The sequence below is a fragment of the Microcebus murinus genome, chromosome 17 (genome assembly GCF_040939455.1).
Source record: "Microcebus murinus isolate Inina chromosome 17, M.murinus_Inina_mat1.0, whole genome shotgun sequence".
In the NCBI taxonomy this organism is placed as follows: Eukaryota; Metazoa; Chordata; class Mammalia; order Primates; family Cheirogaleidae; genus Microcebus; species Microcebus murinus.
Window position 1 is genome coordinate 34811350 of NC_134120.1, and position 13288 is coordinate 34824637.

Consider the following 13288-nt stretch of genomic DNA (forward strand, 5'->3'; position numbering starts at 1 on the left):
GAGATTGCCCCAGGACAAGCAGGCGGCCAAGCAAATGAAAATCCTGCAAGTTTACAGCCCTGTCGCTTTCTCTATCACCACTGTGACACACCCTTTGCCTCGGCATCTTCACTCAGCCTCTGCTCGCCCCAGGTTCTCAGTTCCAACGCTGTGATACCTGTGTGGCCCCCAGCAGCCTCAGGGGACATCCTGCAGGCTTCCAGGACAGAGAATGCAGGGAGCAGTGACAGTCAACCACGGAGACGAATGTGCAGTATGTGCTCAGTAAACAACTGTCCACTGATGAACTCACAATTTCGGGTGTGTCAGGCCTTCCCTGTGAGGGAGGGTGGGGAGGGGGCAGGCACACTCCTAGATGGGAAGGCATGGGGGGTGGGCAACAGGAGGGGGCTAGGGAGGCCTTTTGGAAGAAATGAAGGGATTATAAGAAGGAAGATCACTGGATTGTTCCTCTCTTTGTCCTCTCTGGAGTGCATTTTGGAGGGCAGGGTGGTTTAGCTGAGGCGTTTTAGAGGTCTGCATCCCCTGGGGGTGGGAGGCTCTTTTGCGTGATTTGGAGATCTAATGGGAGCCTCAAGCCGGTGCCAAGGACAGGAAGAGGGGCTGGCTGGGGGGCAGGCTGCAAGGGAAAGAAGGACAAATGAGAAGGACCTGGAGGTTTCCATGTGGTTATAATTTGGGCTGAAGGGGTGGAAACCTGGGTGTGGTGGAGGAGGAAGAGAAAGGAGAGGAGTCATGAAGAAACATGAGATAATAGAGCTATCAAAAGAATCTGAACTCCTTAGGAGAAAAGAGTTATACGGTTGTCCCTTGGCATCTGAGGGAGATTGATTCCAGAACATTCCCCCTCAGATATCAAAACCCACAGATGCTCAAGTCCCTGATATAAAATGGCATATCTGCATATAACCCATGCACGTCCTCCCATATATTTTAAATCATCTCTAGATTACTTATAATAAAAAACACAATGTAAATGTTATGTAAGTAGTTATGCTGTATTCATTTTTATCATTGTGCTGTTATTTTTTATTTTATATTTTCAAAATATTTTGCATCATGATTGGTTGAATCCACGAATGTGGAACTTGTGGATATGGAGGGCCCACTGGAAATCTAAAACATCACAGATCCACTCCCTGACTCTTAGGTCTACTCTGATTTGCTTGGGGCCTTAGGCTCAAGGCTTACTACTGCAGTCTTTACCGCCTTTTATCCGAGAAGTCATTACTGGAATCTCTCTATGGGCTCAAACCGAGAATCAGCAGGTAATTAGAACATTCCACAGTTTCTAAATCCAAGTCCTACCCACTGGATGACTTAATGTTTTACCTTTCTCATGAAAGTGATCAGAACTATACCCTGGGTTAAGCAACTGCCTGCTTTTAAACTAGATTCTTGATTGCAAATATACCGTTATCTCAAAAACTGTTCCTAGACTCCTGCTGGCTCATCAAGAATAAGATTAATCACCAGGACTGGCCCAGTGAGTGGCTAAGAACCACCTGAGGACGACCTTGGATGAAGGCTCTTCTCACATCGGCTGGGTGGCCAGGATAGAGGACTTTCCTCCACACCCCGGGAAGGCTGGGTGGCTTCCAAGTGGGCCCTATGCTACCCAATGTTTTATTACTTTTAAACTATATATATAATCTTAGGCAAAATTAGCTATCATTAGAAAGTATACCTAAGATTTTTATAATGACAATTTCAAAGACAGTGGAGCTAGATTTACTGGAATTGTAAGGAATATGAGATCAAAAGGAAAGTTCTTCTACTTAGAACACAACTGTAGCCTCTAGGATCCCCCCACTATTGGGTTTGGTGCTCCTGTAGCATCCAACTTTCGCCATTGTGGGAAGTGTCAGGTTTTTTGTTTGCTTGTGCAATAACCTACTATGTGCAACTGCTGCTTGCGAGTGCTATGAGGGAAGGCAGAGCATCTTGCTGCCATTATATTACAAGCATTAAACACAGTATCTGTCACATAGAACAGGCTCAACTAATAGTTGCAGAAAAAAAGGAAGGAAAAGGGGAGGGAAGGAAAGGGAGACAGACTAACCCTAAAGCAGCCTTTATCGCTGCCTAGACTGGCCAGAAGTGGGCAGGATGGGCCACAGTCCAGCCTGGAGCTCATGACAGCCATGGAGGCATACAGGAGGGGAAGGTGGCCTGCAAACCTGCAGCAAGGTGAGCCATTTGTCTCGTCTTAACGTACAGCTTTGAGATCTTTTATTCATCACGTGCTACTCATTTCATCTTCCTGAACAATTCTTTTTTTTTTTTTTTTTTTTTTTTTTTGAGACAGAGTCTCGCTTTGTTGCCCAGGCTAGAGTGAGTGCCGTGGCGTCAGCCTAGCTCACAGCAACCTCAAACTCCTGGTTCAAGCAATCCTCCTGCCTCAGCCTCCTGAGTAGCTGGGACTACAGGCATGTGCCACCATGCCCGGCTAATTTTTTTGTATATATTAGTTGGCCAATTAATTTCTTTCTATTTATAGTAGAGACAGGGTCTCGCTCTTGCTCAGGCTGGTTTCAAACTCCTGACCTCGAGCAATCCGCCCACCTCGGCCTCCCAGAGAGCTAGGATTACAGGCGTGAGCCACCTCGCCCGGCATGAACAATTCTTTTTATTCTTACTTGCTTGAATGCACTGACTCGACCTCTTCTTTCCCTTATCCCAGCCTAGGGGTCTGGACCCTCATGGCTTCCATGTGTCACTGCTCCCAGAGCCACAGCCAGGCTAAGGAGTTACCTGTTCATTAAGCTGTATGACCTGTGTTTCTAAATCTTTATCAGACTTGGACGCTGAGCTGCTGGAGGAAGCCCTTTTGGCTGAGGAGGGACGAGAAGGTGTGGATCCTGGTTTAGATGCTGGACTTGATTTAGCTGCGCCTGAAAGCAATCAGAACAAATTATACATATTGGCAACATGAAAAACTGTTTTTTAGATATACAGCATACATGAGATATAAAAGGAACTTACTAAAGCATATAAGAGATATCTCCAGCGATCCCTTCCCATGCAGAAGGGAGTACAAATATACTTAGAAAAAGTACACACGATGAAACGATGGTGTTGTCTTGGGTAACTTATTTAACCTTTGTGAATGCTGTTTTTGCCTCAAGTAATGTGAGGTTAATGCAGTTGTCCTTTCTTTCTCCAGAGAGTTAAGAGTAACAGAAACAAAAGGATTTTAAATTTTTTAAGAGGAAAACCTTTTAGATAAACTCAATCACTCCCCTGAGTTTCTAACAAACAAGAGACCTTATAAGAGATTAATACTTCAGATGAAATATCAAAATGAATGTATGTATTTTCTCTTTTAATATATTTCCTAGCTTTAGCCACCAAAAGAGCCTAGGAGCAATGCCATCTCCATAGCAGTGAGTACTCCTGGTACCCAAATCTTGGTTTCTAAATGTTACTCTGCAATAAAAGAGCTTATTGAGACATGGCTGATTTCAGGGATGGGGCAGGGGATGTTCAAGGTGAGCTTAGGATATCCTGTGTCAAAAAACAAGGATGTACTTAAGGATTAAGGTCAAAAGGACACAGGGGCCAGCTTAAAGGGGCTCCCACCTAGTCACGCTTGGGATAGTTTGCATATCAGGTAGAGTAACAGCTGGAATTTATTGTAATGCATTGGATAAATGGAAATCTATCAGTCTATGATAAGAGGAGGAGGAGGACAGGAGACAGGGAGAGAAAGAATGCAAAGATCTTCTCTACAGAATACTGGCAGCCAGTGAATGTAGAAGAAATGTTAGAACTAGAAAAATCATCATTTTGCAACATCCATAATTAGTAACTGATTCAGGAAAGGTTCATCAATGGACACTGAAACTTTAGGTGAGAGGTTTCTGGGGAACAAAGTATTTACACGTGTCAAGGTATTATCCTAGAAATTCCTCACTATAAAGGGGAAAAACGTACCTTTACAATAGGGAGATCTGAGGGGTCATCACCTAAAGCGAGCGATCTACTTGGCATTGCTAATAATGATACAAATTGTAAAAAAAAAAAAAAAAAAAAAAAAATGACCACTGGTTTCAGGCACCTTACCTATCTGGAGCTCAGCTCATGAAAGACTCTCACTATCTAGAACACGGCACAGATATGGGAACGGCATATGCAGCTAAAACATAAGTCACACGTAAATGCAATGAAGTTTATGCGCTTCACAATTTAAGAAATTTCAGGTCATCATTGGGGCCCATCCATCCCCTTTTTCTCTGCACACAGCCCCTGGCGGTGGCAGCTCTGCTGTCCCCCACTTCAATCTGGTGCAGGTGCTCCTGCTGACCCAGTTCCCCACTGCTCCCCCCCACTACTCTTCTAGGAGGTAAGGAGGGCAGGGAACACATCTTGTCCGTCTCTGTAACCCCACTGCACAGCACAATGCTTGGCTGAACATATATTTGGTTAAGGAACAAATGTTTAAAGTAAATTCATGAACAAGTAAATAAAGCCTAGTGATGTGGTTTCCAATTTTATAGTTTATCAGTACCAACAGGTGAAAAAGAGGCAGGTATGTGGCAGCAGTTACAAGTTTCAACCAATATCCTAATTACAAAGTAGCAAACCGGAAGACTATAAAATTTATATTTGTATGCCTTCAGGTGCCTGGAGTCAGTTACAGAGGCAAATCATACACACCCCCGAGAAGCACTGACAGTATTACAGCCTTGAAAATATGTGCCTCTCTGTTATAAAGAAAAAAAAAATGTTCTTTAAAAATACAGAGAAATGCCAAATATACTTTAAAATGAGAATGGTTAAATTAAGAATGCCTTAAAATAGTTTGAGTATTCAAAAGATAAATCTGCAGATCCCTGGAAACCTCACCTTTGCAGAAGAGCTTCCCAGGGATTCTAGAGAGCTGATGTTTTGCTTTATTTGTGGCTAGTATACAGTTGCAAGGACCCTCCATCTCTGCAGCAGCCTCTATAAAACACTCCTGGCCACTACCACTGTATCCCACTGACCGGGTTCTCTAACTAGAGGCCAAACCAGCCAGGAAAAGAAAACCATGTGGGGGAGTGGGTAGGAGACATAGAATGCAAACACACTCATCTGGCAGAGAGCCTTCTCACAGGTAGCCACTGCCTAGCAGCTGGGGAGGCAGCTTGGGAAAAACCAAGTTCTTTCATACTTTTAAATAAGCAAAACAGCAAATTTTAATATAAAGAAAGTCTAACAGAAAGCAGCACAAAGACTATCCATGGGTTGGGCATGGACTAGGCACAGTGGCTCATGCCTGTAATCCTAGCACTCTGGGAGGCTGAGGTGGCAGGATTGCTCAAGGTCAGGAGTTCAAAACCAGCCTGAGCAAGAGCGAGACCCCTGTCTCTACTAAAAACAGAAAGAAATTAACTGGCCAACTAAAAATATATGGAAAAAATTAGCCGGGCATGGTGGCACATGCCTGTAGTCCCAGCTACTCAGGAGGCTGAGGCAGAAGGATTGCTTGAGCCCAGGAGTCTGAGGTTGCTGTGAGCGAGGCTGACACCACAGCACTCTAGCCTGGGCAACAGAGTGAAACTCTGTCTCAACAAAACAACAACAACAACAAAAAACCAAAGACTATCCATGATCAACACCCCTTATTTAATATAATACACTGCCACGGGCCACATACTGGAGGTCTCTAAGATGACTAAGATGCAGTCTCTGTTCCCCAAGGAGCTCAGACTTGTGGGAGCTACAGCCACCTAAGAATTCCCAGATGTGGCATCTTCAATGCTCTCAGGAACAAGCCAGTGTTCCATGACTCCAAGACCACCCAGTGTGATCAGGCTATATTCCTTCTGCCTTAAACACTCTCCCTCCTACCTGCCCTCCACCTCCTTTAAGTGACTGGGTCTATCATTCTTCTGGCCTCAGCTCAGATGTCACCTCCTCTGGAAGGCCACAGCACCCTGGACACTTTCTTCATAGCACATACCAACTGCAATGGTACAGCTGTCTCTTTAATGCTGACTCCTCCCTTTAGATGTCAGCCCCACGACGCAGGAGTTGTATCTCTTGTGGCCATTCCCTTATGTTCCCACGGCCAATCACAGTGCCTGACCCACAGACACCTGGTAACAGTTTTTATAATTCATTACGTAATACCTAGCAGAGGCCTCTCTCCAGGGTAAGGATACTAGAGAAAGTTGGAGGAGCTGCTGCCAAATGTCAAAGGCACTGATAGGAAGAACCAGTAATACATGAAGAAAACCAAATAAAAATCATCAGCCTCGAAGAAAAAGAGCTCTTCCCTGTTTTCCTTTCAAGATGACATTCCATGATGACTTATGCCTCGTAATTACACAGAATCAGGATAGCAGGTTGAGGGGGCAAGTTCAGTCATAAATGCTCAACTCTGAGTGGTTTGTGCTGGGCTGTCCAAGTCTATGCCACGTTCACTGGCCTCTTCTGAGGGACACAGCCCTGCTCTTCCCTAGAGAGCACGTGACCCACCTCCCAGGTGACCTCCCACAAGCAGGTGAGCGATGCTGAGGTGGCTTGTTGCGGTGATCGAGCCAGGCTCCTCAGACACACTCATGTTCTGGTATGCAGCCTTATCCAGTCTAATGTCAATTTAAAAAGAAAAAAACACGGAAGGAGCAGAAGCTGACTGCTTGCAAAACAGGGGTACCACTTATTATTTTCTCGGGATATCAAGTGCAGCTTGAAGAAAAAAAAAGGAATGTCTGGTAAAAAGCAGAAGGGGTCGTAGCAAGCCCAACTCCTGGGCAAGGCCACGGTGTCAGGCAAGAGTGACCATAAAGCAGCAGAGGACGCCGGCCCGGGAGAAGAGAGTCGCACAGGGAGAGAACTGAGGCCACGGGGACACCCTCTTTGTGGCTCGCAGCAGGGAGGCCAGAGCTGCTGCAGGGACCGATGTTCTCCCAGTTCCGGCTACACACAGCCTCACAGGGAAACTGTTTTCTTTCCTTCCCCCAGGAAACATGTCTCTTGCTGTTGAGAGAACCCAACTGAGACATGCCTGTGTGGCTCTGACTCCCTTAAAATGGCACCTGTGTTTCATGAGCCTGGCAAAGGCCAGGCGGGGCTCGGGCCAGGTCTTTCACGCTGGCACAGACACATGCACCTTCTGGGTCCCCTTGAGACGAGAAAGAGGAAGGCAATGACAGTCAGAGTGGGTGTCCTCTGCCGCTCCGCCACCTGTGCCCCTGTGGGATGGAAGGACAGCTCCCGCCCCGCCCTTCACGGCTGCTGGGGGGGAGGGGTGATGGGGACAACAACACGGTGCAGACTGAACAAATGAAGGAGTGGAATGGAAAACATATTTTAAAACCTGAATATATAGGTCAAGTAGGTAATTAGTACTTGATATTTAAAATTAGAGGGGTTTTGAGATTCTGATTAAGTTATTTGGAAAGAAACCGATAATAGAAAAAAAATAAATGATAACATGAGGATCTTAAGTGTTCCGCACTAGTTAACTGTACATTCGTACCTTCAGATGAATAAACGTGGAGAAATTAAAGAACAGGAAAGGCATGGGAAAGATCTCAATATCTTCAGAGATTTAGCTTTTTTTTTTTTTTCAAAAAAACCAAAATACCACCACAATTAAAAGTTAAACTAAAAGGCATCATCTTTCAAATAAATGTAAAGTGGGCTCATTAAATCATCACAAGCTGCAATTTGAAACAGAATTAATTTACCCCTCACAACTGTCACGTGGCTAACAAATACTAAATTTATAAAAATGAAACCTTTTATCCTCATTATATTCAATGATTTCATGTTTTCCTTTTTAGGATAAATACTAGACAATACCCTAAATAAGGTTAGCATTCTCTCTAGACAGTTAAGAACTAGTCTTTATTTATTTGCTTTACATTAACAGGTCTTGCTGTCTTCTCTGAAACAATCATACTCTAGTGTACCCAGCTTCTGGGGCTGCCACTCTTTCCCCACTTATTATGGCCACTGAAACAAGGATGTTATCAGAAAGTTGTATAGTTATCAATTTCAGTAAGCTTAACATTGACATAATACTTTTACATAAGCTACCATCTGTATTCCTATCTTGTGAACTGATCCAGGAATGTCTCTTATAGTATCTAATCCTTAGTTTAGATACTGAGGTCCTCAATAGCTGTCTTCTTGCTTTCCAGTGTGCCCCTGCTTCACCAGTGATTTGACTTCTGTACCTTCCCATGCCTATGGGCTCAATGATGCTTATGTAGAAAATAACTTACCTAAAGGCTTTTGCAGAGAGTGCACCTATTTTGGCTATAATACAGATACAGATTTTTTTTTCGTGTAGCTGATTCAAACATTTCAATTTTTTTTCCAGCTGCATTCAATGATGTCCTGAGAACATAATTAGTGGTAGCCCTGTTTTATAAGCCCATCGTTTTGCCCTCAAGCTTTTCTCTTTCTCCCTAATTTTCCCTTTCAAAATCAAAAGGAGTTTCGGAAGAAGCAGAAGAAAATGAGCATAAATTCTGTCCGAGTCCCTGTAATTCTTTGGATTTACTCATTGGATATGGACATGATTTACAATGCTAGTCTTTGAGCAGTTGTGTCTTAATTAATGCCTTTAGGATTTGGGGTATAAATATGATTCTAAGACATTTTAACCATAGTTGTAAAAAAAACCAGAGTGGCCTGATTCATTGCCTTAGTGAAGCATTGCTGTGTCTAATGTCAATAATTAGTAGCTTGCTTAATGTTTATGGAAAATGCCACAACATTTTGGGCATATGAGGCCCAATAGGTTCAGAAGGATGAAGCAAATAAAAGCAGTGTACTTGGCTTTATCCGTCACGGCCAGGGCTCTGCTGGAATTTAGAAATTCTTCTCACATAATCTGCTGTATTCTTTTTGCCAAAATCATAAACAGAAGAACTAAAAATATGACATTAATGCTGTTGACAAGAACCGCAGAGACATTAAAAACATGAGCATGTGCGCACACACACTCTCAAGAGGCCGCCACTCTTCTGGTCATTTCCAGTGTCTTCCAAACTTTGGGAGGCCACTGCCCTCCCCACTCCACTCCCATTAATCCTCACACAGTTAAAACTTTCCCCAAGAGGCTGGGGGTAGTGGCTCAGGCCTGTAACCTTAGCACTTTGGGAGGCCGAAGCAGGCAGGAGGATTGCTTGGGGCCAGGAGTTCAAAACCAGCCTAGGCAACATAGTGAGACCTCCATGTCTACAAAAAATTAAAAAATTAGCAGGGCATGGTGGCATGTGCCTGTAGTCCCAGCTACTTGGGCAGCTGAGGCAGGAGGATTGCTTGAGCCTAGGAGTTGGAGGTTGCAGTGAGCTATGATGACATCACTGCCCTCCAGCTTGGGCGACAGAGCGAAACCCTATCTCCAAAAATAAAACAAAAAACCCCCATAATCACCAAAACACCATGGCAGAAGATATATTACATCTGCATTGATTAATCCATTGATGGACCTGACATCACTTTCCTATCCTCTTTACTTTGGCAAATGATTTTATTTTTTAACTGAGATAATGGGTTTGGTTAAAAAAAATAAAGGAAAGTCACTGCTGAGGAAAAGAGCATGGGCTAGACTGACAGGAAGAGTGAATTCCCACGGGAAGAGGACTTCCTCAGTGACTAAACTGACACCAGAGCCCTCAAACTGCAATGTGACGGACAGCTCCTACACAATCCTGATTGCCGCAAATGTGAGTAATAAAGACCTAATTCTTTCCTTCAAAAATGGCCCCATACCTTCACTGCTAGATCCTGTCATTTGTTTTGCTCTGATGGCCAAAGGAGCATCTCAGTGGCCAGAATTCAGTCCAAATGGGACGTTTACAGGGTTCCGGGAAGCTCTGATTCATGAGACCACTGGGGGGCTGGCTCTCTCACTCTGCAATCAGCAGTCCACAGCCCTTATGCCTCTGTTCTTAGCAACAAAGCCTGGGCAAAGTTTGCCTGCCCCTCCTCTTCACAACTTCAGTGGCAGCTTGTAAAAGTGGGCAGCTCCACATGCAGCGGGAATGAAGACCTGGTGTGGAACCAGATGTCCCTCGCTTCAGCCTGCAGGAGGCAGTAAGGTGCAGTGGCTGAGAAGGGGCTTTGCAGCCAGACGGCCTTCTGATTTGGGAGCCTGGCTCTACTACTCGCCAGTGGTGTGACTTTCGCTGCCACTTTGTGTGCTTTAAGTTTAAGGTGGGAATACCAGGGCCAACTTCCCAGAGTTGGGAGGAGTCCATGAGTCAACAGGGGAGAGCTCTTACACAAGAGCTTTATATAGTAGATGCTCAATATAGAGCTTTATATAGTAAATGCTCAGTAAATGGCAGCTTACAAATGAGACCTGATTCAACTAATGATCTAGAAGTACAGTGGTTTCCCATTTCCAGACACTAGCAAAATAAAATCATACTGCTGAAATAATAAGAAAATGAGACTTATTTTTATTTAAAGAAAATCTTCACAAAAATTGATTAACCCATAACCCACCAATGGGTTCCAAGGCATAAGTTCCCTCCATTCCATGCAGTCTCTATCTTAGAAATCAGTGTGTGATAGCTCTAGTCTCTGCTCCTTCTAAATTACCCTAATTCACTCATTTATGCAACAAATATTTATTCAAACTCTATTATGTATCTGGCAAGCTAATAGGCACTTGGGATAAAACAATGAATGAAACACAAAAGACGCCTGTCCTTGTGGAATTTACATTCTAACGGGGGAACCAGGCAATAAACACTAACATAAGAAATCATAAGTGATAGAAGAAACTAGAAAATAAGTGCCATGGACAATAGAACTACAGAGCAGGGAATGATGAGGAGGGTGGGGCTGGTGGTAATTTCAAATAAGGAATTACAGGGATGGGTCCTTCTTCAGTTTCAACTCCTTCCCTCAGATCTACAGGGCTTCCATGGGCTACACTCAGCTGGAGGCCACTCAGAAGGACAAGAGGGGTCAGGGACACCAAGCACCAGCAGGCCAGCACTAGGTGTCCCTCTTGAGGGAGTCCTGCAGCTGTCCAGCACGGACACAAGGAGGCGAGGGCCACGCCAGGCATGTGTGAGGGTCCCCCTGGCTCAACAGTCTCATTCCTCACAGAAACCAGCATCTCCTGTAGCAACTCCATAGTCACAAATTCCAGGATCCCTGCAGGGGACATCCCAGTTGCAGGAGCCACCCGTCCTCCTTCAAGGCCTCCTTGAGAAGGTAAGATTGGAGCCAAGACCTGAGGGAGGGGAGGCAGGTGGCCGTTCTGGAGAGCCGGGAGCAGAGCAGCCCAGGCAGAGGAGAGGCCTAAGGTGGTGCAAAGGCCCTACGGTTCCTCAGGAGCCAGGGCATGTGGCTGGGGCAGAAGGAGCATGGGACACCGCAGGAGAAGAGAAGATCAGAGACATACTGGAGGAGGAAGTAACACAGGCCCTCGCAGGTGCTCGCTGTCTTTCTCAGGGAACAGGGAAGTTGGTGCAAGACCTTGAACAGAGTGACATGATCTGACTTTGGCTTCAAAAGGCTTACTCTTCCTACTGTGTTGAGAACAGATGTAAAGGGCGAGGGCAGATGCAGAAAGGCCAGCGAGGGGACTAATGGACAATCCCCCTGGGTGTGAGTAGTGAGTGTTCAAGACAAGTTTTGTTAGGTATTTGGTAAAGTACTTTCAATGCTATAGTTTAGAAAACCCTATTCTGTACCCTACAGAACAGTCACCAAATGTCCAGCCATTTCACACATTGTATGCTTTGCAATGTTAACAGCAACAAAAAGACATTCTGTGATCAATAGCATCTGCTATTGATTCCAAGGGGAGGGCTGAAGGAAAAACAGGCAGTGACAAGAGTTGTGAGCCAGTCCATGTCCCTCCCAATCTACCGTTCAGGGGACATTTCAGTGCAATAAATGCCTCTGCCCTGGGAGAGTGCACCAACGAGGCACATTGCAGGTCGCAGGCTCACTGAGGGCGTGGCTACCAAGGCACAGAGTGGGCAGTGCCTGAGGACCCCACTTTGCTGACCAGCGATCACAAAAACTGTGGCTGCCTTGGGCAGAGAGCCTGACAGCCCTGCGCATGTGCACGAGTGTGAGCCTTCTCCTGCACTGGCTTACTTCTGCCCTGCTTACTGTCCCTGCTGGAGAGGATGTGCTTATTTTTAGCCATCATGTGATTCTTCAGTATTTTCCAGGCTCTGCTTGAGTCATTCTGGTTTCAGAGAATTTTTCATAGCGGAAAAAAAAAAATGCAGGGAAGCACTCTGCATCTTAAAATGGCTCAAGTATTACAAATTTGAACTTTTAAATAGTTATTTCAATATGGTATGAATTTATTTCAATAAAGTACTGACTTTTCACACCTCTCCCATCTTGGAAGAAAACTAAGTATGCTTTGAAACACATTAGGTATCAAATTCAATCACTATTTTAATTTAAAATACTATTTTTTTTCAATCATTCTCAGAGCAATAGAAATGGTGAGGATCACTCACCCCAATAAAAACCACATACATCCGATCCAAACAGGAAATTAGAGGAGCACCCCCTTGCACTGCAGCAACAGGGCGAGGTAGTGGCTGAAGGTACCGAGCACACCGAGAGACAGCCCACTGAGGATAAAGATACCCAGGCGTTACCATGACGATGACATCATGGATGCCACTGCACTCCTGGCATGCAGCAGTCATTTAAGCAAAAAGCTTATGAACTAAGGTGGCCATTTGGGGGGAACACAAGTACTTAATTTATGGTGTGCTGTCCTTTAGATTCCAGTCAGAGTCCCTTATTGACTGACAATTGGCAAGACCAGTGTTTGAGGCTATAATTTCTGACTGTGGCAAGCCTGTTGTGCTCTGTTAACACCATCCTATCGAGACTTTCTTGAGAAGAGAGACGTGGTCTGAGGCCACAGAGCAGGCTGGAGCTCAGGGATACGAGAACTAGGAGCAGAGCCCCACCTGAATCACCCACCTTTTTTTACTTGCTAGGCTCCTGGTCCAAGGTTCTTTGCTTGCACCAATTAACTACCAAGCCAGAAATGTGTGCATCATTTATCCTTGGTTTACTCCTCTCCTTTAGTTCTCAAATCCTATTAATCATCAATATCCTTAGGGTGCCTATTACCCACATGGCTACTATCTCTGCTTAAGCTACCATCTACTCCCACGTGATTTGCTGCAATAGCCTTTGAGCTAGTCTTCTGGATTGGAACTGTGCGCCTTCCAATGCATTCTCTATAATGCAAATCAAACTTCTGCTTAAAGCTTTCAATGACTCCTGACAGTCCCCATTATAAAGTGTAACCTCTATGTGACCAGCAGACCCTAAGGTGACT

At 44.8% G+C, this 13288-nt stretch overlaps 1 protein-coding gene across 3 annotated transcripts in view; it reads right to left on the minus strand.

Moving 5' to 3' along the window:
* MAPRE2 (microtubule associated protein RP/EB family member 2) overlaps window positions 1-13288 on the minus strand; it is a 138679-nt gene that overhangs the window by 13746 nt on the left and 111645 nt on the right. For all 3 annotated transcript variants that reach the window (XM_020282377.2, XM_020282381.2, XM_020282380.2), the window contains one exon: window positions 2755-2894. In XM_020282377.2, the coding sequence (XP_020137966.1) occupies window positions 2755-2894 (140 nt within the window). The remainder of the gene's footprint in view (window positions 1-2754; window positions 2895-13288) is intronic.